General features: G+C 39.6%; 1 protein-coding gene across 1 annotated transcript; it reads left to right on the plus strand.

The window, feature by feature from the left end:
• Positions 1-15,032: 15,032 nt before the first annotated feature.
• LOC124292143 (putative ankyrin repeat protein RF_0381) lies at positions 15,033-26,523 on the plus strand. Its single transcript, XM_046729193.1, has 4 exons — positions 15,033-15,330; positions 22,711-22,893; positions 24,714-24,867; positions 25,708-26,523. The coding sequence occupies exons 3-4, from the start codon at positions 24,736-24,738 to the stop codon at positions 26,404-26,406; spliced, it is 831 nt and encodes a 276-aa protein (XP_046585149.1). The 5' UTR covers positions 15,033-15,330; positions 22,711-22,893; positions 24,714-24,735; the 3' UTR covers positions 26,407-26,523.
• The last annotated feature ends 251 nt before the right edge of the window (positions 26,524-26,774 follow it).

Genomic DNA, 26,774 nt, shown 5'->3' on the forward strand with positions numbered 1-26,774 from the left:
CTCTATACAATCTAGACATCTTCACCCCAGTGGGTGTTCATACAATGTGCATTCTACAACAGTCAATAAACAACATCGTGTTTGCACGTAATGCAATAGTTAGGATACCCGACACACTATATACAATCTACAATAGTCACAAAACAACCTAGAGTTAATCATTATCAAATATACAATCCTAAACAGTAATACAGAGTAATTGTGAGATATATTAAACGACGCCACGTTCCACATAGGCCTAACGGTTGCGCCAAGGGTAGTAACTTATAGTTAAGGTATCTACAATAGATTACAGTTAATAATAGATTACAGTTAATATAGAATAGCAATGGTATGTCAAAGTAGAAGAAAGGAAACTTTCTTACCTGAGTGAATTTACTAGACAGCCACCCCCTGATTTGTAACTGTCAACAGTAATATATACCTATTCTAGCTATCGCAAATAATCGCGTTTACAGATAAAACTTACGATAACGTTGTTATTGTGAACGTGAGATTATGTCATTTACTTGGACCGAAGCATCGATGGCCAGTCGCGAGTATGCCAGGAAGGTATATGTGGCACGCACGTGATTTGACCAACATGGAATACAAACAGCCATAAAGACAGATAAACGTAATGCACCTTGGTTCTGTTAGCTTAAGAGATACAGGTCCCGGATTAAGTCCGATGCTCGATTGAGGAACGTAGTCGGTTAGTCTGTAATATGTCCAGTTTTCAATAACGCATATCGTTATAAAATATTGGTAAAACTTTGTCTAGTTTTCCGTGTTAATAAAGGTATTCTAAATATAACTGAGTTTGCTATGAATATATCACAATCTATTATCGCGAAGGAATTACAATAGCTGCACAAAATCGAATGGTGTTAATGGCAGTATGCAATAAAAGAGCAGCAGCAGTAAATGGGTAATAGCAGTACCGTCAGTGATAATGATATCCACCTACCAGCAACTGTGACCAGCTTCCAAAACAGACTTCGGCTCGATGTTCAGGGTGAAAGTAACGACTTTTATATGCTGCTGGCCCTGTAATCTGAGATGACCTTCATACATATCGAAAACTTCCAGAGGCTTCCAATGTACATCATATCAATCTGGCTGATGTAGAAGCTTCTAGACCAATCTAGACGCCCAGACTGTGTATTGTAGCGAGCCTCTCACCTCCCTCCACTGATTCTTAACACAAACAATATAATGTAACTTGCAGCAATGTTATACAAGGGCGAACAACGACAAAAAGTAATAAGGTAACAATTACAAATGAAACTGTATTATATCTAGGAAGAGTCTTGGGAGCCGCAGAGGTTACAAGTTACGGAAACTGAGTGAGTGAGTTACAGTTTACAGTCACATCGGCAGTATTTCAGCCATATCGTGACACAGATACTGTCCTCGTGCCCATCCCGAAAGTTTAATCAATATGGTCCAAACATTCATCTCAGCTTTATACCAGTAACACACCGATGTTCAATACATAATGATAACAACCATCCATTAAGTTTCTGCAGATTTACTGTGGTCAATTCTGACCCGGTCGCCGAATGACAAAGACGAATTTAGCCATGCTTGTTTGTAAGCTCTGATTGGATCGTCATTGGATTGTCTGGTCCAGACCTGATTCATTTACAAACTACCATTATATAGCTCGAAACTGCCGAGTGCGTTGTTAAACAACACACAAACAAAACGTCGTATCATGGTCCTGTTCACAACTAAAGAAATTTAATCCACAGTTACTGTAGTACTAAAGTTTACCTGACAAGTAGGTGACGCTGAGTCTATCTGTGTCCAGTATCTCCTTACCTCCTTGTTGGTTAGATCATTGCATAACACCTCAGTTATCCATGGCAAAACATGAAAAAATAACTGTTGATGGTTTGACAGCTGCACATTAGACATACATCCTTCACAACTCATTGTATAAGTATGTAAGATTGTTTCCTTCACAACTCATTGTATAAGTATGTAAGATTGTTTCCTTCACAACTCATTGTATAAGTATGTAAGATTGTTTCCTTCACAACTCATTGTATAAGTATGTAAGATTGTTTCCTTCACAACTCATTGTATAAGTATGTAAGTACTCATTGTATAAGTATGTAAGATTGTTTCCTTTACAACTCATTGTATAAGTATGTAAGATTGTTTCCTTCACAACTCATTGTATAAGTATGTAAGATTGTTTCCTTCACAACTCATTGTATAAGTATGTAAGATTGTTTCCTTCACAACTCATTGTATAAGTATGTAAGATTGTTTCCTTCACAACTCATTGTATAAGTATGTAAGATTGTTTCCTTCACAACTCATTGTATAAGTATGTAAGATTGTTTCCTTCACAACTCATTGTATAAGTATGTAAGATTGTTTCCTTCACAACTCATTGTATAAGTATGTAAGATTGTTTCCTTCACAACTCATTGTATAAGTATGTAAGTACTCATTGTATAAGTATGTAAGATTGTTTCCTTTACAACTCATTGTATAAGTATGTAAGATTGTTTCCTTCACAACTCATTGTATAAGTATGTAAGATTGTTTCCTTCACAACTCATTGTATAAGTATGTAAGATTGTTTCCTTCACAACTCATTGTATAAGTATGTAAGATTGTTCCTTAATGTATAACGTATCGGATACAATCCGTGTGCGAAATAGCTACTGGCCCGATATCACGTGGCTAGTAAAAATCCAGTTGGGTCAGTACATCTCCAAGTCTGAAATTTGGTTTTCGAATCAATGAAATATTCTTTGCACATGGCGTATGTAAACAATCGGTGTACACCTAACCCTTGACCATTCAGACAGAACCCGTACAGTCAGGTGGCAGGATACCAGGTGCTCAACTCCGCCAAGTGGATGCCGACGGGCGTCTACAACAACTACTTCTGCAAGATCCTGGCTTCATCAGTAGGAAAGAGGAGTATTCGACACAAAAGGATTGTACCGAACACAGGCCTCAGCTTCCCCAGCTACATGATGTCAGCGTCGTTTCTACGACGTTACGCCAACAGGTACTTCCGGAAGGACAAGGTAGACGACCTTGACCTGACGTTACGGCAGTTCTTCAACGTCAGTATTGACGACTACCTCCACGGTATGATCAGACGGAGGCAACAAGGATACTCTTACGAAAATATCCGCGATGAAATACTACGTGGCCTACTGTCCCGGTACAGCGGCATGAACAACGCCAGATCTGTCAACAACGCCCTCCGCGCCATCAACCTCTTCAACAAGGCCGGGCAGGCTCAGGTTAGAAGATATGCGGATGCCTATGACTCCTCAAGTAGGTGAAACACAAGGCCTAGCGTAAACATGGCACTCGTTTGCTATCTTCATTTGTAGATTTCTGGTCTGGGAATTAAACTCACCATTAATGATAAACTTTTGAGTGAGTGAGGATGGTTTTACGCCGCTTAGCAATATTGCAGCACTATCACGGCGGGGGGACACCACAAATGGGCTACACACATTGTACCCGTGTGGGGAAACTACCCGGGGCTTCTGCGTTACCAACGTACCAGTGAACGCTTTAACCACTACCCAACCGCTCCCTTTTGAAAAGAACTATGCACAAAAATGTGATCTTGAAAACGAAAACGTATTGCGACTTAACAGTTAAATATGTTTAGGTATTAAAATGAAACAGATATGACTATGAATGGAGGATGATTATCATTGTTATTATTATTCCCTCTGAGGTATAACGAACACAAATGTCATCTACGTTATTTCAAATATATCCCTCAGGAATGTATAGCACATACATATATATAGTAACATAAATCAAAGCTGATGAAAACTATTGACACGTAATCTTCACCCCAGACTGCATGCATCTGAGTCCCCACGGCCGACAGTATCTGTGTAGTTACCTCCACTTCGCAATGAGCCTCACTCAGGCCTGCGGCGTCAACAACCTCGTCTCCATGCTCTACAAGGACTGCAGCTGCTATGGTGGTCAGAGTGCTGATGTTGTATACGTGCCCATCGACAACCCGTATCCCAACCCAGCCCCGGCAACGGCAGCCCCGGTGACGGCAGCTCCGACAACGGCAGCTCCGACAACGGCAGCTCCGGCAACGACTGCGGCTGCAACAACGGCTGCTGTTACTACTTCAGCGGGATCTACAGTTACTACAGACCCATCTGCAACAACCACTACGGCTACATCTACGACAGCTGCATCTGCCACAGGTAGTCAAACTTATGTCCTAACTCATAGTAAGTATACTGTACATCCACGTGAAAGTGCGGCTTCACAACACAGTATGAGTTTTAGCCATTTAGTTTATTATTAGAACACGCACGCACGCAATCAGGGGTCATTTAATCTCGAACGTAACGTTAAGCCCCATTTAGCCTTACTTTCACTAGTGCAGTATAATTCTTATCATGTCATAAAACGTTAGACAATAGCTAGATCTGAAAGAAACAAATATAGCTCCATTTAACGTAAAAGGGAGACCCAGTGAGATGGGAGAACCCGAAAAATCTAGACTTGCTTCACATAAAGCATTGCAGGCAGTGCTTGGCCGAAGAGAAACGAAGAATATGGTTAGTAAATGTCACTACTACGATCGTAACCCCCGTGCTGCCACATACACGTGTAGTTGTCCTAGCGCTGAGGCCCCTGTGTCCAGGTTGACCCACTCCAGTGGACATTTTTGAAATATGTGATGTCCTGATCCTGTCAAGCTTGAAAGTTGTTATTGTCGCTCTGTTTACGGTTACCAGTGACAGTAACTCTGTAGATGTTCTGCTACCACTACCCCTGTTCTTCTTCTCCTGTGTTCATGTTCTACACCTACTCCATCCATGTTCTACTCCCTCTCTATCGATGTACAACACCTACTCCATCCATGTTCTACTCCCTCACTATCGATGTACTACACCTACTCCATCCATGTTCTACTCCCTCTCTATCGATGTACTACACCTACTCCATCCATGTTCTACTCCCTCTCTATCGATGTACTACACCTACTCCATCCATGTTCTACGTCTTCTCTATCGATGTACTACACCTACTCCATCCATGTTCTACTCCCTGACTATCGATGTAGTACACCTACTCCATCCATGTTCTACTCCCTCTCTATCGATGTACTACACCTACTCCATCCATGTTCTACTCCCTCTCTATCGATGTACTATACCTACTCCATCCATGTTCTACTCCCTCTCTATCGATGTACTATACCTACTCCATCCATGTTCTACTCCCTCTCTATCGATGTACTACACCTACTCCATCCATGTTCTACTCCCTCACTATCGATGTACTACACCTACTCCATCCATGTTCTACTCCCTCTCTATCGATGTACTACACCTACTCCATCCATGTTCTACTCCCTCTCTATCGATGTACTATACCTACTCCATCCATGTTCTACTCCCTCCACTATCGATGCACTCTACACCTACTCCATCCATGTTCTACTCCCTCTCTATCGATGTACTACACCTACTCCATCCATGTTCTACTCCCTCACTATCGATGCACTACACCTACTCCATCCATGTTCTACTCCCTCACTATCGATGTACTACACCTACTCCATCCATGTTCTACTCCCTCTCTATCGATGTACTACACCTACTCCATCCATGTTCTACTCCCTCTCTATCGATGTTCTACTCCCTCTACTCCATCCATGTTCTACTTCCCTCTCTATCCGTACTTCTACACCTACTCCATCCATGTTCTACGTCCTCTCTATCGATGTACTACACCTACTCCATCCATGTTCTACTCCCTCACTATCGATGTACTACACCTACTCCATCCATGTTCTACTCCCTCTCTATCCGTGTTCTACTCCCTCTCTATCCGTATTCTACTCCCTCACTATCGATGTACTATACCTACTCCATCCATGTTCTACTCCCTCACTATCGATGTACTACACCTACTCCATCCATGTTCTACTCCCTCACTATCGATGTACTACACCTACTCCATCCATGTTCTACTCCTCTCTCTATCGATGTGTACACCTACTCCATCCATGTTCTACTCTCTCTATCGATGTACTACACCTACTCCATCCATGTTCTATCGATGTGTTCTACTCCTCTCTCGATGTACTACACCTACTCCATCCATGTTCTACTACTATCCATGTTCTCTACTATTCTACTCCCATCCATGTTCTACTCCTCTCTATCCTATGTACTACACCTACTCTCCATCCATGTTCTACTCCCTCACTATCGTGTTCTACACCTACTCCATCCATGTTCTACTCCTCTCTATCGATGTACTACTACCTCTCCATCCATGTTCTACTCCTCTCTATCCATGTACTACTCCTACTCCATCCATGTTCTACTCCCTCTCACTATCGATGTACTCCCTCTATCCTGTTCTACTCCCCTCTCTATCCGTGTTCTACTCCCTCTCTATCGATCGTGTACTACACCTACTCTCATCCATGTTCTACTCCCTCTCTATCCGTGTTCTACTCCCTCTCTCCATCCATGTTCTACTCCTCTCTATCCGATGTACTACTCCTACTCCATCCATGTTCTACGTCCTCTCTATCCATGTTCTACTCTCTATCCGTGTTTTACTCCTCCGTGTTCTACTATCTCCCTCTCTATCCGTGTTCTCTATCCATGTCTACTCTCTCTATCCGTGTTCTACTCTCTATCCGTGTTCTACTCCCTCTATCCGTGTGTTCTACTGTTCTCTCTCCTCTGTTCTACTCTCTCTATCCGTGTTCTACTCCGTGTTCCTCTCTCTATCCGTGTTCTACTCCTCTCTATCCGTCTCTATCCGTGTTCTACTCCCTCTCTATCCGTGTTCTACTCCTCTCTATCCGTGTTCTACTCCTCTCTATCCGTGTGTTCTACTATCCGTCTATTCTCTATCCGTGTTCTACTCCCTCTACTCCACTCTCTATCCGTGTTCTACTCCTACTCTATCTGTGTCCTACTACTGTTCTACTCCGTATCCGTGTTCTACTCCCTCTCTGTCCCGTGTTCTACTATACTCTCTATCCATGTTCTACTCTATCCTCTCTATCCATGTTCTAATACTCCTCTCTATCCGTGTTCTACTACCTCCGTGTTCTACTCCTCTCTATCCGTGTTCTACTCCCTCTCTATCCGTGTTCTACTCCCTCTCTATCCGTGTTCTACTCCCTCTCTATCCGTGTTCTACTCCCTCTCTATCCGTGTTCTACTCCCTCTCTATCCGTGTTCTACTCCCTCTCTATCGTGTTCTACTTCCTTTCTATCTGTGTTCTACTCTATATCTCTACTCCGTGTCTCCTCCTACTCCTCTATCCGTGTTCTACTCCTCTCTATCCATGTTCTACTTCCTCTCTACCGTGTTCTACTCCCTCTCTATCCGTGTTCTACTCACTCCGTGTTCTACTCCTATCCTCTACTCCTCGCTCTATCCGTGTTCTACTCCCTCTCTATCCATGTTCTACTCCCTCTCTATCCGTGTTCTACTCCATCCTACTCCTCTCTATGTTCCGTGTTCTACTCCCTCTCTATATCCGTGTGTTCTCTCCATCTCCGTGTTCTACTCCTCTCTATCCGTGTTCTACTCCCTCTCTATCCGTGTTCTACTCCTCTCTATCCGTGTTCTACTCCTCTCTCTGTCTACGTGTTCTACTCCTCTCTATCCGTGTTCTACTCTCTCTATCTCCGTGTTACTCCTCTCTATTCGTGTTCTACTCCCTCTCTATCCGTGTCCTACTCCCTCTCTATCCGTGTTCTATTCCTCCTCTCTCCGTTCTATGTCTACTCTATCCGTGTTCTACTCTATCCGTGTTCTCCGTGTATCTATGTTCTACTTTCTGTCCGTGGTCTACTCCCTCTCTATCCGTGTTCTACTACTACTCTATCCATGCTCTATTCTCACGCTGTCGGTGTGCTACTCCCTCTCTGTTCGTGTACTACTCACTCTCTCTTCGTGTTCTACTCCTACTCTATCAGTATTCTACTCCCTCTCTATCCGTGTTCTACCCGCTCTCTATCCGTATTCTACCTATTCTCTATCCGTCTTCTACTCCCCCCTACCCGTGGTCTACTCCCCTTCTATTCGTGTTCTTCTCCCTCTCTCTTTGTGTTCTACTCTCTGTTCGTGTTTTAAGACTGCGGCATCAGCAGCATCAACCCCGCCCGGGACTTCTCCCTCATCCGCTACATCCTGCGACAGTGGCGTATCGTCGGGGGAATCAACGCGCAGAGTGGGGAGTTCCCTTGGATGGCTATCGTCAGCGCCAATGGCGGCCTTTGCGGTGGCAGCATTATCAACTCCACGCACATTCTCACTGCAGCTCACTGTGTCGAGTAAGGCTTTCTTTTATATGGGACATGGGTGAATTGAGTGATTGTGAGTGAGTTTTGTTTTACGCAGCTTTAGCAATGTTCCAGCAATAGGCGGGGGCAACCAGAAATGGGTTTCACACATTGTACCCATGTGGGGAACCGAACCCGGGTCTTCAGCTTGACGAGCGAACGCTTTAACCAGTAGGCTACCCCACCGCCCCTGACAGGTGGATTAAAGGAACTCAGCATTGAAAATCGCATGCACTGAACGTACATATGTTTATCCAATAACCAGCACACTACATTCCTGGTGTATCAAGAATATGAACACAACAATAACCAAATCAATCAATCAATCAAATAAATCGTATGTTTATGCAAAGACACGTGCAGGCTGCACCAAGCAAACCATATGTTTCAGCCATTGAACTTTCATTGAATATACCGCGTGAGTCAGCATTAAACAACTGCACCTGGTTCGCCATGGGTATTCACTGCTGTACATACAGAGATCCCAGAGGTCATAAAGCTTCAGGCTTGAGATCAAACAAGCGTACAAATGATTACGGCAATAAACACTAAAAGGATGTATGTAGCGTCATGTGACGTACTTTGGTTACATTACATTTCAGTGACTTTGCTGCAAGCTCTATCACGGTCGACGTTGGAGAACATGACCGGTCAAATGACAACGACCACACGACGTTCCAGGTGTCGACAGTCACAGTCCACGAGAACTACCAGCCTGGTTCTGAGGGTGGGGAATCTGTGTGTTCAGTAGCATGGTGACGATTATTAAATAGCAGATTGCTACACCCAGGCTACATTTCAATTGGGATATTTAGGTTCCAAATAATCATATTTCTTATGAAGCTTCGATATAATCACTTTGTTATCAGATCTTTCCACTAACATCGCTTTGTTGGATTAAGTGAGAGGGTGAGTTTAGTTTTATGTCGCCTTTAGCAATATTCCAGCAACATCACGGCGGGGACACCAAAAATGGGTTCACACTTCGTACTCATATGGGGAATCGAACAAACGTTTTCGGCGTGACGAGAAAACGCGTTGACCACAAGGCTACTCCACCGCCCCTGGATTAAGTCAACTAAAAGACACCCATGTTTGATGGTGACTAAAAGTGAACAAAATGGTTATTGTTTGGTGAACTATTTATAGTATTTAACACGTGTATCTTATAGTACGTGGTATTGTGGAACTCAAGTTAGATGTATGTGGACGACTGTTATGACCAGTGGAATAATTGTTTGTTTCAGCTAATGATATCGCCTTGTTGGAACTGTCGACGCCTATAGATTTCAACACCATCACTGACGCCGCACCTATTTGTCTACCCAGCGGGACGTTCACGGCCACCGTGGGAGATGGCAACGAGTGTGTAGTAGCAGGGTGGGGGACCCTCTCATGTGAGTTTAGATTCTGTCTCCCAAACTATTGGGTGTGATCAGGCCCCCCGTCCCACCATGACAACATGCTGGTTGCAGATAACATATACACTATTTATTCACAATTCCTAGTGTATAATGTTGACAATGAAAGGGTTTTGGTTATCTCAATTGGCTTTACAGGAGAGAGTTAAGTCCCTTGACAGTGCGAGGATATGCTCGTCGTTGGTTTCATTTTCTTTGCTCCAACGCATGAACAAATGACAATATAGATATTTGTACAATGTTATCCCTAATAAACCCCAGCGGAAGGTTAATCAGCGTAAAAACTATAGTTTTAAAGGAAAATGTCACTGCATTAAGTTTATATGGAAATACGTTTCACTTATTCTCAAGAAATGTGCACCAACTGATAACTGGAACTGGTAAAACACTAAAGTTCTTTGTTTGAAATGATAAGTCATTTTATTGATAGAACATCATTTTTTGTTCACAAAAGTCAAACTATTAAAAGTCAGATGTCAAGGAGAGAACGGATTGTATACCCAAATTGCACTTTGTAATCTACGTGACACCATCAGTATAACATCAACTGCAGAACAGAAATCCCAAGATTAACTTGAAGCAAATTGTGGCATATGATCCTCTTGACGACCGATACCAAGGCTTTGCTTAGAACTAGTCGTGGTAAGTGTCACACAGAATAATCATATTAGTAAAGCCGCTGTAGATCATATCTTTGTAATAAACGTTACTGAAATGAGCGTAAACTAATTTGCAGAAAATGATCATCAAACTTACTTTACATACGTTTTGTTTAACTACATGTAAGTGTTACTGGAAATATATTTCACATAAGTTTTTTCTGTATTATATTTTGATAAACAACAAGCCTTAGCCATAATACAACTTACAAATCTTGTAATCTACGTTACCGTAACACTGCCATATCTATATAGAAATTTAGAACAATTACTGGTGAAACATGTCTATACTATTACACAGTTACATTAAAAGATACAACAGTGATTAACTGTTTCTTCGTTTCATTCATTATTTAAAGTACAGACAGTACACAAGCACAGAGAAAATTCATCCAAACTGTAATCACGTTACCTGTTTAGTTTGATATAGAATATCAACAATGATAAGCCAATCAAAATACATAATCATTTACTGTGTAGAAGGGGTCATGCCATAACTTTAGACTATGAAACTATTTGACCTGAGTAGTAGTCGCGGCTAAAATTATGCTCCTTTGGGAATGAGGTCACGTAGATTACATAACGTAGATTACGCAAACGTCTTTTAGAACCCACCAAACGTTTATAGTGTAATAGAAAAGCATCTCCTTCACTTAAGTATTACTACTGAATAGGTCCATTCATTTTAAAACCCTTTTGGTGACACTGGATGTACAGTTTCTATCTTATGGTGGTCACGTAGATTACATCCTTAAAAAATCTCTTCAACTTTAAACCTGTGAAGTATCATGGTGGGAAATCGGCTGAAATTTAGTGGCTATGAGATTGATATTGTATTGTCCCATTATTAAACTGCATCATAAATACGCATAATTTTAAATTAAGCCATACCATCTAATAAATACGCATAAATCTTAAACTCCGAATTAGATGGAGATCTAATAAATACGCACTAAACCATCAAAAGATATGTTCTGGTTATGGACGGAAGGGCAATACTTATGTCGAAAATATCATCTGTTTTCTTTCACACTAGATGAATATTTACTTTGAAATATTCCTCAACATGTTATACTCATTGGAGACATGCACATATATTCTGACAAGATTCACACATGGGTTGAGTTTAGTTTTAGCCGCACTCAACAATATTCCAGCTATTAATCGAGTCTGGACCACACAATCCAGTGATCAACAGCATGAGCATCGATCGGGATGACATCAGTCAGCGAGCCTGACCACCCAATCCCGTTAGTCGCCTCTACGACAAGCATGGGTTACTGAAGATCAATATTCTAACAGATCATTAACAATTTCTCTGTCTCGGTAACCTACCAAGCCTGTCGCCAGATATAAACGTGAAATGAACAGTTGAAATCAGTCAAAAAGTGTGTTTTTATAAACGTGAAATGAACAGTTGAAATCAGTCAAAAAGTGTGTTTTTTCAATGCAGAGACACATAAAATTACAAATGGTGCGCATTTCGTGAGAATAGGTGTCTTACTTGCCCTACTCGTATAAACCAGAAGCAGATTATCTGATGACATGTGCGTGTTCCACAACAGTTGTAATGTGATTGTTACAGTTCAAGGTCAGATTCCAAACATCCTTCAAGAGGTGTCAGTTCCAACGTATGCGGGGACATCATGCACGGCAAACTTCAACACCAACCCTACCACTCCGGCAACCCAGCTGTGCGCCGGCGCACCCGGTACCGGCGGGGTCGACTCCTGTCAGGTCAGAAAGTACAACGTTTGGATTTCCTCACCAGTCACTGACTGACAAGGAACTCTTAGCACATACATATTACAAGAGCTTTATTTTATAAAGTGTTAATTTTGTCAACTTCAAACTAAATCAGAACCGAAAGAGTTACGCGTCAATTGGCAGTACAAGGCATATCGTACATAAATTTAACAGAGATGTATGTAGCTGGTTGCTATAGTTCTAAATATAGCATTAATAGGGTTTTCTGGAGTATTCACATCTTAGATACTTATAAATGTAACTATCTGCTATAGCTGTAAATGAACCAAGGGGAAACTTCAACAAGTTCTCCCAGTACAGGCATTAATAAAAGTATCTAAATGATGTAGCTGAAAAGGGAGCAACTCTATGTCTTTACAAAGCTTTTCCCACAGTGACAAGTAGAACTACTGTTAATGAATGGACAAGGCTGGTCCTGTGTTCTGGTACCCAGTCCCTACTTTAACGCTTGGCGTTAAATGAACTTAAACAAAATTGAGTTTGTTAGTTTTTTCTTTCAAAAGAATATGTTTTCAAAGGGTTACTCTAATTTTGGACACACAAGACTATGTAGCACTTAGGTTAGTGTGTAGGTAAGTATGTAACATCACCATACCGTCCACTCCTGTCAGATGTCAGTCACCAGGGCGGGAGAGGTGCGCGCACACCGAAGCCGCAGGCTAACTGATGCTTCGATTCTCACGTTTGACATCTTTACTGTGTAACTGTCCTGCTATTACGCAGGAAAACCGACTGGGCGACATGGTTCAGGGGACATGGCACGGGAAGGTTAGATCACATGTGAAAGTTAGGTCAACTCAGTCAGTCCATTTGATTAATCGGAAATCTAACGCTTATGGGACATTTTCACATTGATGTATGCTAATTCAGTTGATCCGTACACACGTGCTGTGTAGAACACATATAAGTATCGGCGATACTAAAATCTGTTAATACATTCAATCTCGACCAAGTAACATTGTCAATATTATTGTGATATAATGTGATGTGATGTGATACATGTGAGTAGACAGAGACTTTCGCTTCTTCAGTTACAGTCGTAAACCCCTTCCAGAATGTCCCATACTGTGTTTGATCTTGATCTATGCTGATCTAGAATATTCCAGATTACACTTGGCGCCAAAAGTATCCGAAGATTTAAACTTTCAAAATGCAGCTCACATATATTCCTGAAAATACGTTAAAACACATTTTGAACCAACGCATGCTTTAACCACTAATCAACAGTGCTCACAAGAATGCCAGTCACTAATAGACAGAGGTCATCAAATATTAGATTACGTGATACATATCGCCAAACCGCTTGTGGATGAAATGACATAACGCCATTAATTCATATGAAACTAATCCATGAAAGGTCGGTATCAAGTATGCCAGCATCTCATACAGACAACCGTGAATATCCGGGTTAGAATTGATCTTCAGTAACCCTGTGACAAATAACCGAAGCAAGTCTATACAATGCTTTCACAAGTCTAGATTTCTCGAGGTCTAGTTTTCTGAAAATATACACATTCTCTGGGTTCCTTGCTATTAAGTTTTAAAGGCCACTTTCAAAAAAGAAGTCATAAATATTATCCTTTCAGAGAGAAGTGTGTCTGGTATTTATGCACGTGCCTGAGTGTAGCGTCTATTGTGTTTTGTCCCCCAGGGAGACTCGGGCAGTCCCTTGTTCTGTTCCGTCAACGGCCGCTGGGTGCAGTACGGTCTGGTGTCGTACGGTGACGGGTGTGCCAGCCCCGGAGAGGCCGGCGTCTACACCGACGTGTCTCAGTACGTCGACTGGATCAACGGCGTCTAACAACAACCGACTTCCAATTTACAACCAAACGGAAACTTAACTTCTCGATGTTCATTATATTTTTTTATACTTTTTTAATATATTTTTCAATAAAGGCAAGATATTTTATGGATAACAACATATGACTGAATCATATGTAATAAAGATATGTAATAAAAAAGTGAGTGAGTGTGAGTTTAGTTTTACGCCGCTTTTAGCAATATTCCAGCAATATTATGGCAGAGGACACAAGAAATGGGCTTCACACCTTGTACTCATGTGGGGAATCGAACCTGGGTCTTCGGCATGACGAGCCAACGCTTTAACCACAAGGCTACCCCACCGCCCCAATAAAAAAACATTCGTAACTACTCGCCTCTTTCCGTGACATACAAGAAGATCCGGCTTGCCGGAATGACACGAGTAGTTACGAATGAATAAAAAAGTGTCAACATTAGATGTAATAAAGAATTTGGCAGCACCATATGTAATGCAGATGTTGTCATCCATAAAGTATCTTGCCTTTACTGGTTGCATTAAATATTGATGAAATCATTGGGTTTTTCTTCCCAAAAATCATTTGGTTATATTTCGTTAAAAAGACAACTTCCGATTGTCGGATGTGTGCCAACAAACTTCCCGGTTTTGTCCGCATACATGGTTCTTATTTGGACACGAAAGATGTGCGTGGAATAATTACTGACAATTATATTATGTGTTTTCCTAAAACACCGGAACTTAAATATGTATAATATTGCAAAATAAACAGCAATAACATTGCAGTCCTTTTGGAGTCTTTCTTGACCAATGTTAACTAGATATATTCATCTCGTTAAGATATTACGCATAATGCATTTGTTACGCAGTTTTACGTCAAAAGAAATAGAAATCTACCGCCAACGTATTATTGTGTAAATGTATTTACAGTAAATAATCCTTATATTATGTGCGAATAAATCAAATGTACACAACTGAATTGTTTTACCTGAATCTTTCCGTAAAATATTTCATGTGACTTTTAAATATGTAGCGGATTTTTGACTAACCAAGAGCAGATCACTCCAAATATTACTGACCATTTGGTATCAACAAGGACGAGAGGCTGTCGCCAGCCATCCCAAGGATCGTTGTGCTAAGAAACAGATATGCCAGTTTTAGCTCGCTTGGTAGATGTAAATCCGACAAGAAGATATGTACCGAAAATCTACAAAGAGGAAAATACAATTTCACCAAAGAAAAGGAAAGATATAGCGAACTTTCTAAGCTCCGTCAGAACTGGTGACGTGAATTCAGTGAAGCGTTTCTTGGATGGAGGTCTGGACGCCGACGTGGAAGGAGAAGAGAAGGAAACCGCTTTGACCACGGCTGTGTTTACCGTAATTATTAACATTATCTTTGTTTGTTGACTATATTAACTCATTATTCTTCTTTGTGGATGTGTGAACAGCCTGTAACTGTCAGCTGTTGACATCGAGTGTACCGTTAAGATCATTACTGGTAGATCACCGTTTTATAACCTTTAACCCCCTGGATGCCACAGGGACATATATGTCCTTCCCCTTCAACCCTCAATTTCACGTCCAATAAAAATCAAAATATCCCACGCACACAAATACACTTCACAGTTTCGAATTCTTCGGGAAATTTCCTGTTTCTTGATACCATCCACTATTATTTTAGACAAAGTTCAAGTGCTGAAAATGACCTTTCAAAATAGGCTTCATCGAAAATGTCGCCATTTTTGACACAGTACGAAATCGCGATTCACAGCGTTATTTGCTGTATGTTTTGAAATGTGAAAACCGGATTATTACTGGGAGTATTGAATTTCAAAAATAACATATTCATGATCACTCATATCAGTTTTACATGAAATCGCTAAGTAAAATTCTGAAGCGTTGCCGATGAATCTAGAATCGGTTGGGATGTTTTCGAAAATGCACTTACGAGCTTGATCGCCAGAGGCTTTCAGCCATATTGGATAGTGTTTACAAAATCACGCTTTTGTGAAGGCGGTATTGAGACGATATTACATCACGTATATTTCATATTCAGCTTCAAAAAATGCATCAATAAACTCCCCATACATTTTAGACTCAAACTGCAAGTGGTCTTTGTCACCAATTCCAACTGTCTTGATAAAATGAGACGAAACATATTTGGTGTGAAAATCTAACGCTGTGCTCGAAAGACTGCGCTGGTTCGAAATGTAAACAAAGACAAAACCTATTTTACACTGTGTAGCATTTTCTGAAATTTTCCAACATTCATCCGTCCTATTCATTGCTTGCAATGGTTCAATACCTTTGGAATATGCATGGAAAGAGTATCGTAGCAAGAAATAGGAAATTATAAATAGATACAATGCAATGATTTGATAATTTATAAGAAATTGTCAAAGTTTCCGTGCAGCGTGACGCCATGACTGACGAAAATCACGCAGAACGACAACGGTAATTATCTGGATTTCTGTCTTTTTCTCTTACTTTTTAGTGAAAACGATAAAACATATAACAATACACAGATAGTCAGAATCATTCTGATTACTTACATCTCATATTTATGGACAAACGATCCCTGAATCAATGGAAGGGTCCTCGCAAAATCCTGTGTACCCTTGTCAGCAAAGTCGCCATTTTGTAAGAAATCGGTCAGCGTAGTGATGTCATACGTCAACATTGTTGTACATATTAGGCAATTTCTTTGAGGTGAAGGTCGGCTGAACAAGAGTAAACACAATCACTTCAATCCTTCCGATTACACTGTCAGTATTATGGTGTATATTTTTAGTATAGTTCAGATACTTTTTCATGAAACTGACTTCAGTATCCACATTTAGCCTTGTTCAATATCATATCATACGCATGCATAGGGTTTACGGTGTTTTATTCTTTGAAAGTTTTTGATTGTTTGAATCATATTTACATAGGAAATTGACATATTTAGTGCAATACACCATATTCTAAACCTTTACACAAGTGTTAGAAGATCAAACGTAGCCATAACTGGAATTCATGCGTTAGTTCCGATGATGTACAATATTCAATGCATTTGGACTAATATTGCAGTTTCACATGAACTGGTTAATGAACGGCGATTTAGTTCAACCTTATAAGTAAAACTGATAATATTAATGAAAATGATTTATATATGGTATGAAATGTATATGCACACATATTTAAAGGAATTGTCTTGTTTTTGCACATTTGTGTGTCGGTTTATAGAGAAAACAATTATGTAAATTGATTGGCCAGGTGCGCGTTTGTCGGAAGCGTTTTATGATTCACTATCATTGTTTTCGATAATATAATCAATTTATATTCGATTTAAAATATTGTGATGACAGGATATCAAACTCTAACTATATTTATCACGAAAATTGTTTAAAATATATAAACCATGTCATGTCTTAATTTGGACAAATCTTACATCCATATTCTAATATATAGTATGCATTACTAGTTCCATATATAAAAGCTATCTTTTGCATCTTCCATTGCATATTTATGAAGAGAAATAGCTACATAATCATAAACAAAGAAAATTCTTATCCTAAACAAAATATTGGTGTTGTGAAATGTTATTTTTCATTTACGTTAAATTGATGCCAAACAGGTGCGTGTTTCTCACAAAAAGATACACAGTCAAACTGTCTAATTGTTGATATATTTAGGACACTATTTAAATGGAAAAATCAGTCATTTTATGTTTTGTCTAAAGAGTCTTAAATTCCGCTCGGCCATTAGAACTTTGAATTGGGATAGTTTGGTTCAACATAGAAGCGAGACCTTTCACACAATTAAAGGAAATTAGGTGAGATATGTACTAAACAGCATACCAGTGTCGTCTTTTCATAGTTACATAAACCTGCTCATATAATACTTATGTCGCGATATCGCGTTTCTCTCGGTGAAAGATGTTGTACTCGTAGTTACATACGCCGATGCCGAAAATGCGATAAAACAAGCAATGGCGTCAACTAAAATGGTGTATTATTTTCAGCAATTTCGAATTACATTTGAAGATAGAAACGTTAGCAGTATTGGTAATATTATAACTTTCACAGATGCAAAATTAGTCAAAATATAGACCTACACAAACAGGACAATATGGGGGGCATCTTCTTACGGAAAGTGTACAATGAGCGAAAAATACAGCCTCGGATATCTGAACTAATATGGCGTATATGATTGTGTTTATGTGCTTGTGCATAGCTCATACTCAACATTAAAAATGACTCAATAAATGTCAAAATGTATTTTCTTCTTGACGTCATCGCTTGTTTTATGCATTTTGCGGCGATGCCGGAAAAGACGTACATTGGTATGCTTGATTAGTATATATCTCACTTAATTTCCATCAATTCCTGTAAAAAGGTCTAGACTTCTGTAATAAAAGAATTTAACACTCTTTAGACTTAAAAATATGAAAATGACTGATTTTACCATTTAAATAGTGTCCTTGAATATATCAACAATTAGACAGTTTGACAGTGTATCTTATTGTGAACAACACGCCACACTCTGTTTGCAATTTAACATCAATTTAACGTGAACAAAAATAAAATATTTCACAACAATCTGAATATTTTGTTTGAGATAAGAGAATTTGTTCTGTTTATGATTATAAAGCTATTTCTCTTCTATACGTATGCATGTAATGAAAGATGCAAAGATAGCTTTTCGCTATATGGAACCATCATATATTAGAATACGGATATAAGAGCTCCGTAGAATATACGTGAGATGGTATATATATTTTTCAGCAATTCTTCCTATATAATAAGTGGGAAGTTAGAGTTTGATATCCTGTCATCAAAAATATTATTTAATCGGAATATGAATTGAATATATTATACTCCGAAACAATGATGGCCAATCATAAAAACGTTCCAACAAACGCCAAGCATTCCTTACCGATCTATATGCATCATTCTTTGTCTATAAAAGCGACACAAAAATTATGCAATGAACAAGACAATTCCTTTAAATATGTGTGTGCATATACATTTCATACTGCACCATATAAATCATTGTCGTAATATTACGTTATATTATCGGTTTTGTATATAAAGTTGGGTATATCGTTACCACCGCTCATTAACCTGTTCTTATAAGGAAATTGCAACATTAGTCCTAAATAAATTGGAATATTATTGTACATCATAGGAATCTAAAGTGAAGTTGCAGTTATGGCTACGCTGATCTTCTAACACTTGTGTAAAGGTTTAGGAATATGATGTATTGCAATAAATATGTCAATTTCTTATGTAAATATGATTCAAACAATCAAAAACTTTCTTAAAGAATAAAAACACCGTGAACCCTATATACGCGTAATGATGATATGATATTGAACAAGGCTAAAATGTAGATACTTCGAATGCTCTGCATAGAAAAAGTATCCGAACTATCCCGGAGAAATATACACCATAATACTGATAGTGTAATCGAAGAAAGTGTATACTGGTAGCTTTACTCTTGTTCAACCGACCTTCTACTCAAAGAAAATTGCCGCTAATATGGTGAACAAATGTTTGACGTGATGACACGCTTGCTACCGCTGACCGACATTTCTTACAAATGGCGGCTTTTGCTGACAAGGGTACACACAGGATTTTGCGAGGACCCTTCCACCGATTCAGAACTTCGAGGGATCGTTTGTACATAAATATGAGATGTAAGTAATCAGAATGATTCTGACTTATCTGTGTATTGTTATATGTTTTTATCGTTTTCCGCCTATAATGAAGAGAGAAAGGACAGAAATGCAGATAATTACTGTTGTCGTTCTGCGTGATTTGGCGTCAGTCATGGCGTCATTGCACGGAAATCCTGATAATTTCCTTATGAATTATCAAATCATTGCATTGTATCTATTTATAATTTCCTATTCTCTTGCTACGCGATACTCTTTCCATGCATATTCTAAAGGTATTTCTTTGGAGCCACTGGGTACAAATGAATCGACAGATGAATGCTGAAAAATTTCAGAAAAAATGCTACTTATGCGTAAAAATCTGACTTGTCTTCTTTGTTTACTTCACACAAACGCAGTCTTCGCTAATAGCCGCTCGCTTTCAATAATCTAATATGTTTCATTCTTATCTTTTATCTAGACAGTTAGCTATTGGTGACACCAGACTAGTTTCATATTGATTCTAAAATGTATAAATTCAGTGGATGCAATATTTTCAAGCTGAAATATGAAATCTACGTGATGTAATAGGCGCCTCAATACCGCCTTCTCGCTAAATCCAGTGGATTTTGCTAAACACTATATCCAATATGGCGGAAAGCCACGGTAGTTCGGTAAGCGCAGTTTCGAAAAACATCCCAACCGGATTCTAGATTCATCGGGTGACGCTTCAGAATTATAATTAGCTTAAATCGCAAAACTGATATCAGTGATCATAAATCATGTTATTTTTGAAATCTCAATAATTCACAGTAATTCATCCCGATTTTCACATTTCCAAACATACTAGCATAAATAACGCTGTGAATCGCGATTTCCATACTGTGTCAAAATGTCTCCATTGGCGATGAAGCTCATTTTGAAAGCGGTCATTTTCAGCACTTCTGAGCTTTATTCCAAAGTAAATAGTGGATGGTATCACAAAACAGGAAATTCCAGAATCAAACCGTGTAGCTGCATTTGTGTGCGGATACCTTTGATTTTTTCGACTTCAAATTGAGTGTTGAAGGGGAAGGACATATATGTCCCTGTGGCATCCAGGGGGTTAAGGACTAGCCTCGGCCTCTGTTGTAAGCCTTAGTCACATGGGGAGTTTGTAATCTAAACGAGTTTTATAGAACTGACACATGTCATGACCATGTAACTAGCTGCTATTTTGCTTAAATGACTGGTCCATTGTAGTATTTTCAACATATATTCTGGTACAGAAATTTGCAGTTATCACTTAAAGGGCACATTACGACACAAAACGAATTTGCAGACTGGGTTGACCAACCGGTAACTCGCGTTTTCAGCTTCGGCTTAGTAAAGCCAAGTAAAAATATTGCAGTTTGATTTGCGTTATGCGGCTTATAATTTTTTGTTTATTTGTTCTTTCATAATCAACCAGTACATATTATATGTCATGGTGAATAAGAGTGATAATTGTGTTTTAATTATGTTTGTATATTTGGTTGCATGTGACCTTTAAATGAATCAGTTAAATGCTACTACGGAAATGGAAATGTCAAGTGATACACCAAGGTAATCTGTGTATTGATCTGGAAGCGGCTCACAGATTAGGCAGATGGTAACAGAATTATGTATGTCGAGCACTTTGGTACTACCTACCTCACAATTATCTATCATTGTCCAGCTCTTCAAAACTCCCTTCGCTTTATGTGTTTAGCTTAAAGACTAGGCCATGAAATGCGGTAGTAGTGAAGCATGTGTCATTCAACTCAAGAACTGTGAAGATCGGTTTGGAGTTGATCTTCAGTAACCCATGTTTGTCGTGAGAGAGTCAACTAATGGGATGGGGTGGTCAGACTTCGCTGATTTGGTTGACACCATTTTCGATGAAGCCTATTTTGAAAGGTCATTTTCAGCACTTGAGCTTTGTCTAAAGTAATAGTGGATGGTATCAAGAAACAGGAAATTTCCCGCAGAATTCGAAACTGTGAAGTGTATTTGTGTGCGTGGGATACTTTGATTTTTATTCGACTTCAAATTGAGTGTTGAAGGGGAAGGACATATATGTCCCTGTGGCATCCAGGGGGTTAAGGACTAGCCTCGTCTCTGTTGTAAGCCTTAGTCACATGGGAGTTTGTAACGCAAACGTAGAGTTTTATAGAACTGACACATGTCATGACCATGTAACTAGCTGCTATTTTTGCCGTTAAATGACTGGTCCATTGTAGTATTTTCAACATATATTCTGTACAGAAATTTTGCAGTTATCACTTAAAGGGCACATGCAAACACAAAACACGAATTTGCAGACTGGGTTCGGTAACCCGGGTGCTTCGTTTCGAGCTTAGTAAACCCAAGTAAAAAATATTGCAGTTTTGATTTGCGATTGTACGCTTATAATTTTGTTTATTTGTTCTTTCATAATCAGCAATGCATATTATATGTCATGAATAAGTGATAATTGTGTTTTAATTATGTTTGTATATTTGGTTGCATGTGACCTTTAAATGAATCAGTTAAATGCTACTACATGGAAATGTCAAAGTGATACACCAGGTAATCTACAATGTATTGATCTAGACGGCTCACAGATTAGGCAGATGGTAACAGAATTATGTATGTCAGTACTTTGGTACTACCTCTACACCTCCTGATATCTATCATTGTCCAGCTCTTCAAAACTTGCTCCCTTCCTTTATGTGTTTAGCGCAAGACTAGGCCATGGTCTGTTCGTAATTGAAGCATGTGTCATTCAACTCAGAACTGTGAAGATCCGGGTTGGAGTTGATCTTCAGTAACCCATGTTTGTCGTAAGAGTCAACTAATGGGATCGGGTGGTCAGACTCGCTGATTTGGTTGACACATGTCATCGTATCCCAATACGTAGATTGATGCTCATGCTGTTGGTCACTGGATTGCCTGGCCCAGACTTGATTATTTACAGACTGACGCCATATAGCTGGAATATTGCTGAGTGCTGCGTAAAACTATATTTACTCACTCACTCTGATTACTAAAATGTTGTGAAGTAGACCAGTCTACCAGTTAAGATTGGTTTTGTACTCTTGTAACACTGTTATATAACAATCTTAATACATGTATCATAGGAAAACACTACTATGTGTCGCCTGTTGATCGAACATGGCTGTGATCTGAACAAGAGTGGGACAGTTCCACCTTTCTACTTCCGTCTCACACCACTGTGTCAAGCTGTCAGTGCGGGAAACACACAGGCAGTAATGATGCTTCTACAGGCCCGGATGTAACAAAGATCTCCGAGATGATCTTGGGTAAGATCAAGATTTGAATAATTCTTCATTTTGTGATGTCCTTGTCAACTTCATGTACGGGATCCACAATATCAGGTGTAATGATCATTGGCAGGAAGGGATGTGAAGTTTCAGTCATATTGCTCCAATGGTTTCTGAGGGGAAGATGCTGGTGGAGGACTAACAAATATTTGGAGTACATGGACAGGAATACCTGAGTTGTTAAGTGATTCACCTCCTTGATAGAGCATATATTGACTACGTATACCATGACTACGTGTACCATGGTTGGCTGAAACGCAAGGGTCGATTTAAGAAAATGAAGCCTACTTTCACCCAGTGCATCCTAAGGCAATCACCTTGTTGCACCAAACAAAAACAGGTTGCACCTGCTGCTTAATATAAAGTCTTATATAATGCATGGCCGAGGACCCGGGTTCGAATCCCCACATGGGTACAATGTGTGAAGCCCATTTCTGGTGTCCCCCGCCGTGATGTTGCTGGAATATTGCTAAAAGCGGAGTAAAACCAAAACATCAGTTATATAATGCATGAGTTTTGGTAAAGACGCTTTTGAACAGTATTGTAACAAAAGAAATCTGTAGTTATCTTACTTCCATGAACAGCAATTCCTTCAGTCACTGTTCCTACAATAATCAGAGTCACTGTTCCAAGTCAGTTCCTCATCATTCTGTTTTACAGCTGAAGCTAGTCTGTGTTCTTTGAACACAAATATTAACACACAGAATGGGTGCAAGTTGATATACACAAGAGGTTGCATTTATCAGTTTCAGGTTGCACCAGTGCAAGTTCTAAATGCTTAAATCGAGCCCTGAAATGTTTCCTTATTTAAGTCTCTACTTTTCCAAAATGACATATAAATCTTTAAGTTGGTTACCTTAAATTTGTTCAAGAGGGTCAATTTGGATTTTCAATATGGCTTCAAAAGGTGGCATGCTAAAATCATATTCTCACATTTTAGTGAAATGTGTGATACAATTTTCCATTGATGCATAGCTAGTCAACATTTACTTTCTGTTTTCTTAGATATATATAATTTTGGCTTATCATGCTCATGTTTGATCTTCCACTTTATGGCCATCCTCGATAATCTCCAGGGTATACGTTCCGATAACTCTCTACTATACCCTTGATGCATCTACGGCTCGGCCCAATGATTTTATTACCTCCCTTTGCTGGCTCCGCATTCTCACAGTGGCCAATCAGATAAGCCACCGTTACAACCGAGCTTGCCAGTGTCAACAAAGATAGCGGTCGCAGCCACGAAAGTTTGTTCGCAGTGCGACTCAGATTTGGGGAGAAAACATACAAACTGACAGGTCTGAAACCTTAAAAAATATATGAAAGAACTCCTTCTACCTCTTACAGAGTACCTCTGCAGCAATATATTATTGTGTTGCCAAGTTTAATCGGTTAGATAATTTAAAAAGTGAAAGTGGGGTGTGTTTGGTATGCTCAACTTCCCAGCGTAGACACCTGATTGGATGAAAAGCCAACCAAACGAGGTAATAAAATCATCAGGCCGAACCATAGATGCATCCAGGGTATAGTGGAGAATTATCGGAACGTATACCCGGGAGATTATCAAGGATGCTTGGGTGTTATTATTCAGTTTTCCTCTTGAGACATGTAACAAGGAACCTCAGTGTTGGTGCTTTGTATAATGTGGTGAATATAACGGTTGGTGCAATGCCAGAATGTTGTGCAGTTGTTAGTTCATTCTTGCAATTTTAGATAAACTTCAGTGACCAGGGGGTAATATATTGTGATATATAACTGAATATATGTGACACCAAGATTCCTGTCATGTTTCTTTTCAGTCGGCCTCCATTGTTTTACTCCATGTCGTGTTCCAATGACGACATGTTGCATCTTCTCCTGAGGTCAGGGTGTGACATCAACCTCGGTACCAAAGACACCAACTACACCATCCTCCATGAGGCAGTTGCTAAAGGAAAGCTGGACATCGTCAAGGTAACCATGGTGATTGCTGATCTGATAATCATGATAATAGTTCACTTGAAAGTTCCGAAACAGATTATGTTATGTGGATAAAATGTCTTTTTTGTTTGTTTCCTCAACTGTTAAAATTTAGGTACCTTGACTTGAAACTCATTGCCTTAACAAGAAAACAATACCTTTCTCGGTAAAATTCCGGAAATAGAAATGGTTCATATCAGGGGTATATAAAAATATCAAATGTCAGATTGTGGACAAATAGGGAAGTAAATCACAAAGATCAAGGAAGTACCATGTTGTAATTTCATAGGCAATATTTACTAGGGCTGTAACGAATACACTATGTTGCGAATATGATATGTATCACGAATATTGGGTAACGAATACGAATAATTATTCACGAATACAATACTATAGTTAAGTGATTGATGCACAATATTGATTGCCCACAGCAATAACCAGTCATCTCATGACACTCAAATTTGGTATGTAATAGTTATAGTTGACAGTACCATGTGTGGCCTTGGCAAACTAACATGACTTGCGCTACAAGGCTAGTACATAATGCATTCTTGCATATCTCATATTGAAAAAGGACATAAGTGTTCAAGTAAAACGTACTCCATAAAGGTTTTTGTAAATATTCATGAATATTCGGTTCTGGTGACCACGAATAACGAATTGAATTCATGAAGGGCTACGGTTCGATTCACCGAATATGCGAGTGAATCGTAACAGCCTTAATATTTACACATTGTTAAGCTATGTTCGCACATCAAGACCTGCTCAATTTTAAGGTTGTCTCCCGACGCATGATTTTCCAAACTGAAATATCCCAAGTATCTTGCGTTTCAGATTTTGCTGGAAGCTGGCGCCAACCCAAATAGGTATGAAGTAAATCAGCGCCTAACTCCGTCGTTCTTTACAACACGACAAGACATCCATGAACTGCTGGTACAGTATGGATCCAACATCAACCACACAAGTCGGTCAGGAGACACGGTGCTACACCACGCTATCACACATGGCGATCTCCCACTGGTAGAATATTTCCTCAATAAAGGTGCAATTATTGATGCAATAAAGACAACATGTGTGGTTTCATCCCATAACATTCTCCAGCAGGTGAACATCCAAGACCCTCTCCAACAAGCCGCTACGGAGCACTACTTCAAAATCTGCATCAGACTCATCCAACATGGCTGCTCTACACAGTTTCTCAATTCAGACGAAAATGATCTTGTCACAAGACTACTTAGCAGCGAGAATCAAGAGCTTATTCTCACATTGTTGTTCGCGTCAGGGAACACCAACTGGTTGAAGAGAATTTTGTCAGATGGAGTTCGGAATCATCTGAACATTTCCCGAGCAACACGTGATTGGTTGCAGAGGCTGGCCGGTAAGGTGCTGCCACTGAGAATGATAGCCTGTCACACCATCCGTCAAACACTGAAAAGTCACGCATCACAAGGCAGTATTCTGACATATATTTCCAAATTATCATTGCCAGAAGTGATGCATGATTGCGTGATACTGAAAGTGAAGCTGACATAATTGGGATGCAGTTCAGGGAATTATCTAGGTGTCATCAGAGGCTAAAGTCACATCAGGGTCTATCTCAGCTAAAACTTCCCAAATCTTCAAGATTCATGTAATGATAAAGATAATGCAAGTGCAGGGCTCGATTTAGTGCTTTGTTACTTGCACTGGTGCAACCCAATATTACAAAATACAACCTAGCTATGAGTCTATCTTGCACAAGGTGCAAGTGAATTGTTGAGAGATAAATCAACAATAAATCTAACATATGCATAAATATGCCAGCCCATTTTTTCTTCTAAACTTTGAATAGCTATGGCAATGAAACATTGCTATTCATAAACACGTCTCGGCTATGACAGATCTTGTAAACAGGGATCAGC

The sequence above is a fragment of the Haliotis rubra genome, unplaced genomic scaffold (genome assembly GCF_003918875.1).
Source record: "Haliotis rubra isolate DU_JTF1 unplaced genomic scaffold, ASM391887v1 Scf51, whole genome shotgun sequence".
Classification (NCBI taxonomy): domain Eukaryota; kingdom Metazoa; phylum Mollusca; class Gastropoda; order Lepetellida; family Haliotidae; genus Haliotis; species Haliotis rubra.

What these genes read in the sequence shown, in the direction of transcription:
- LOC124292143 (XM_046729193.1), top strand. Translation starts at nt 24,736, where the DNA reads ATGTCGTGTTCCAATGACGACATGTTGCATCTTCTCCTGAGGTCAGGG. An exon ending in GAAAGCTGGACATCGTCAAG is followed by an intron (nt 24,868 to 25,707) that starts GTAACCATGGTG and finishes CTTGCGTTTCAG; the next exon opens with ATTTTGCTGGAAGCTGGCGC.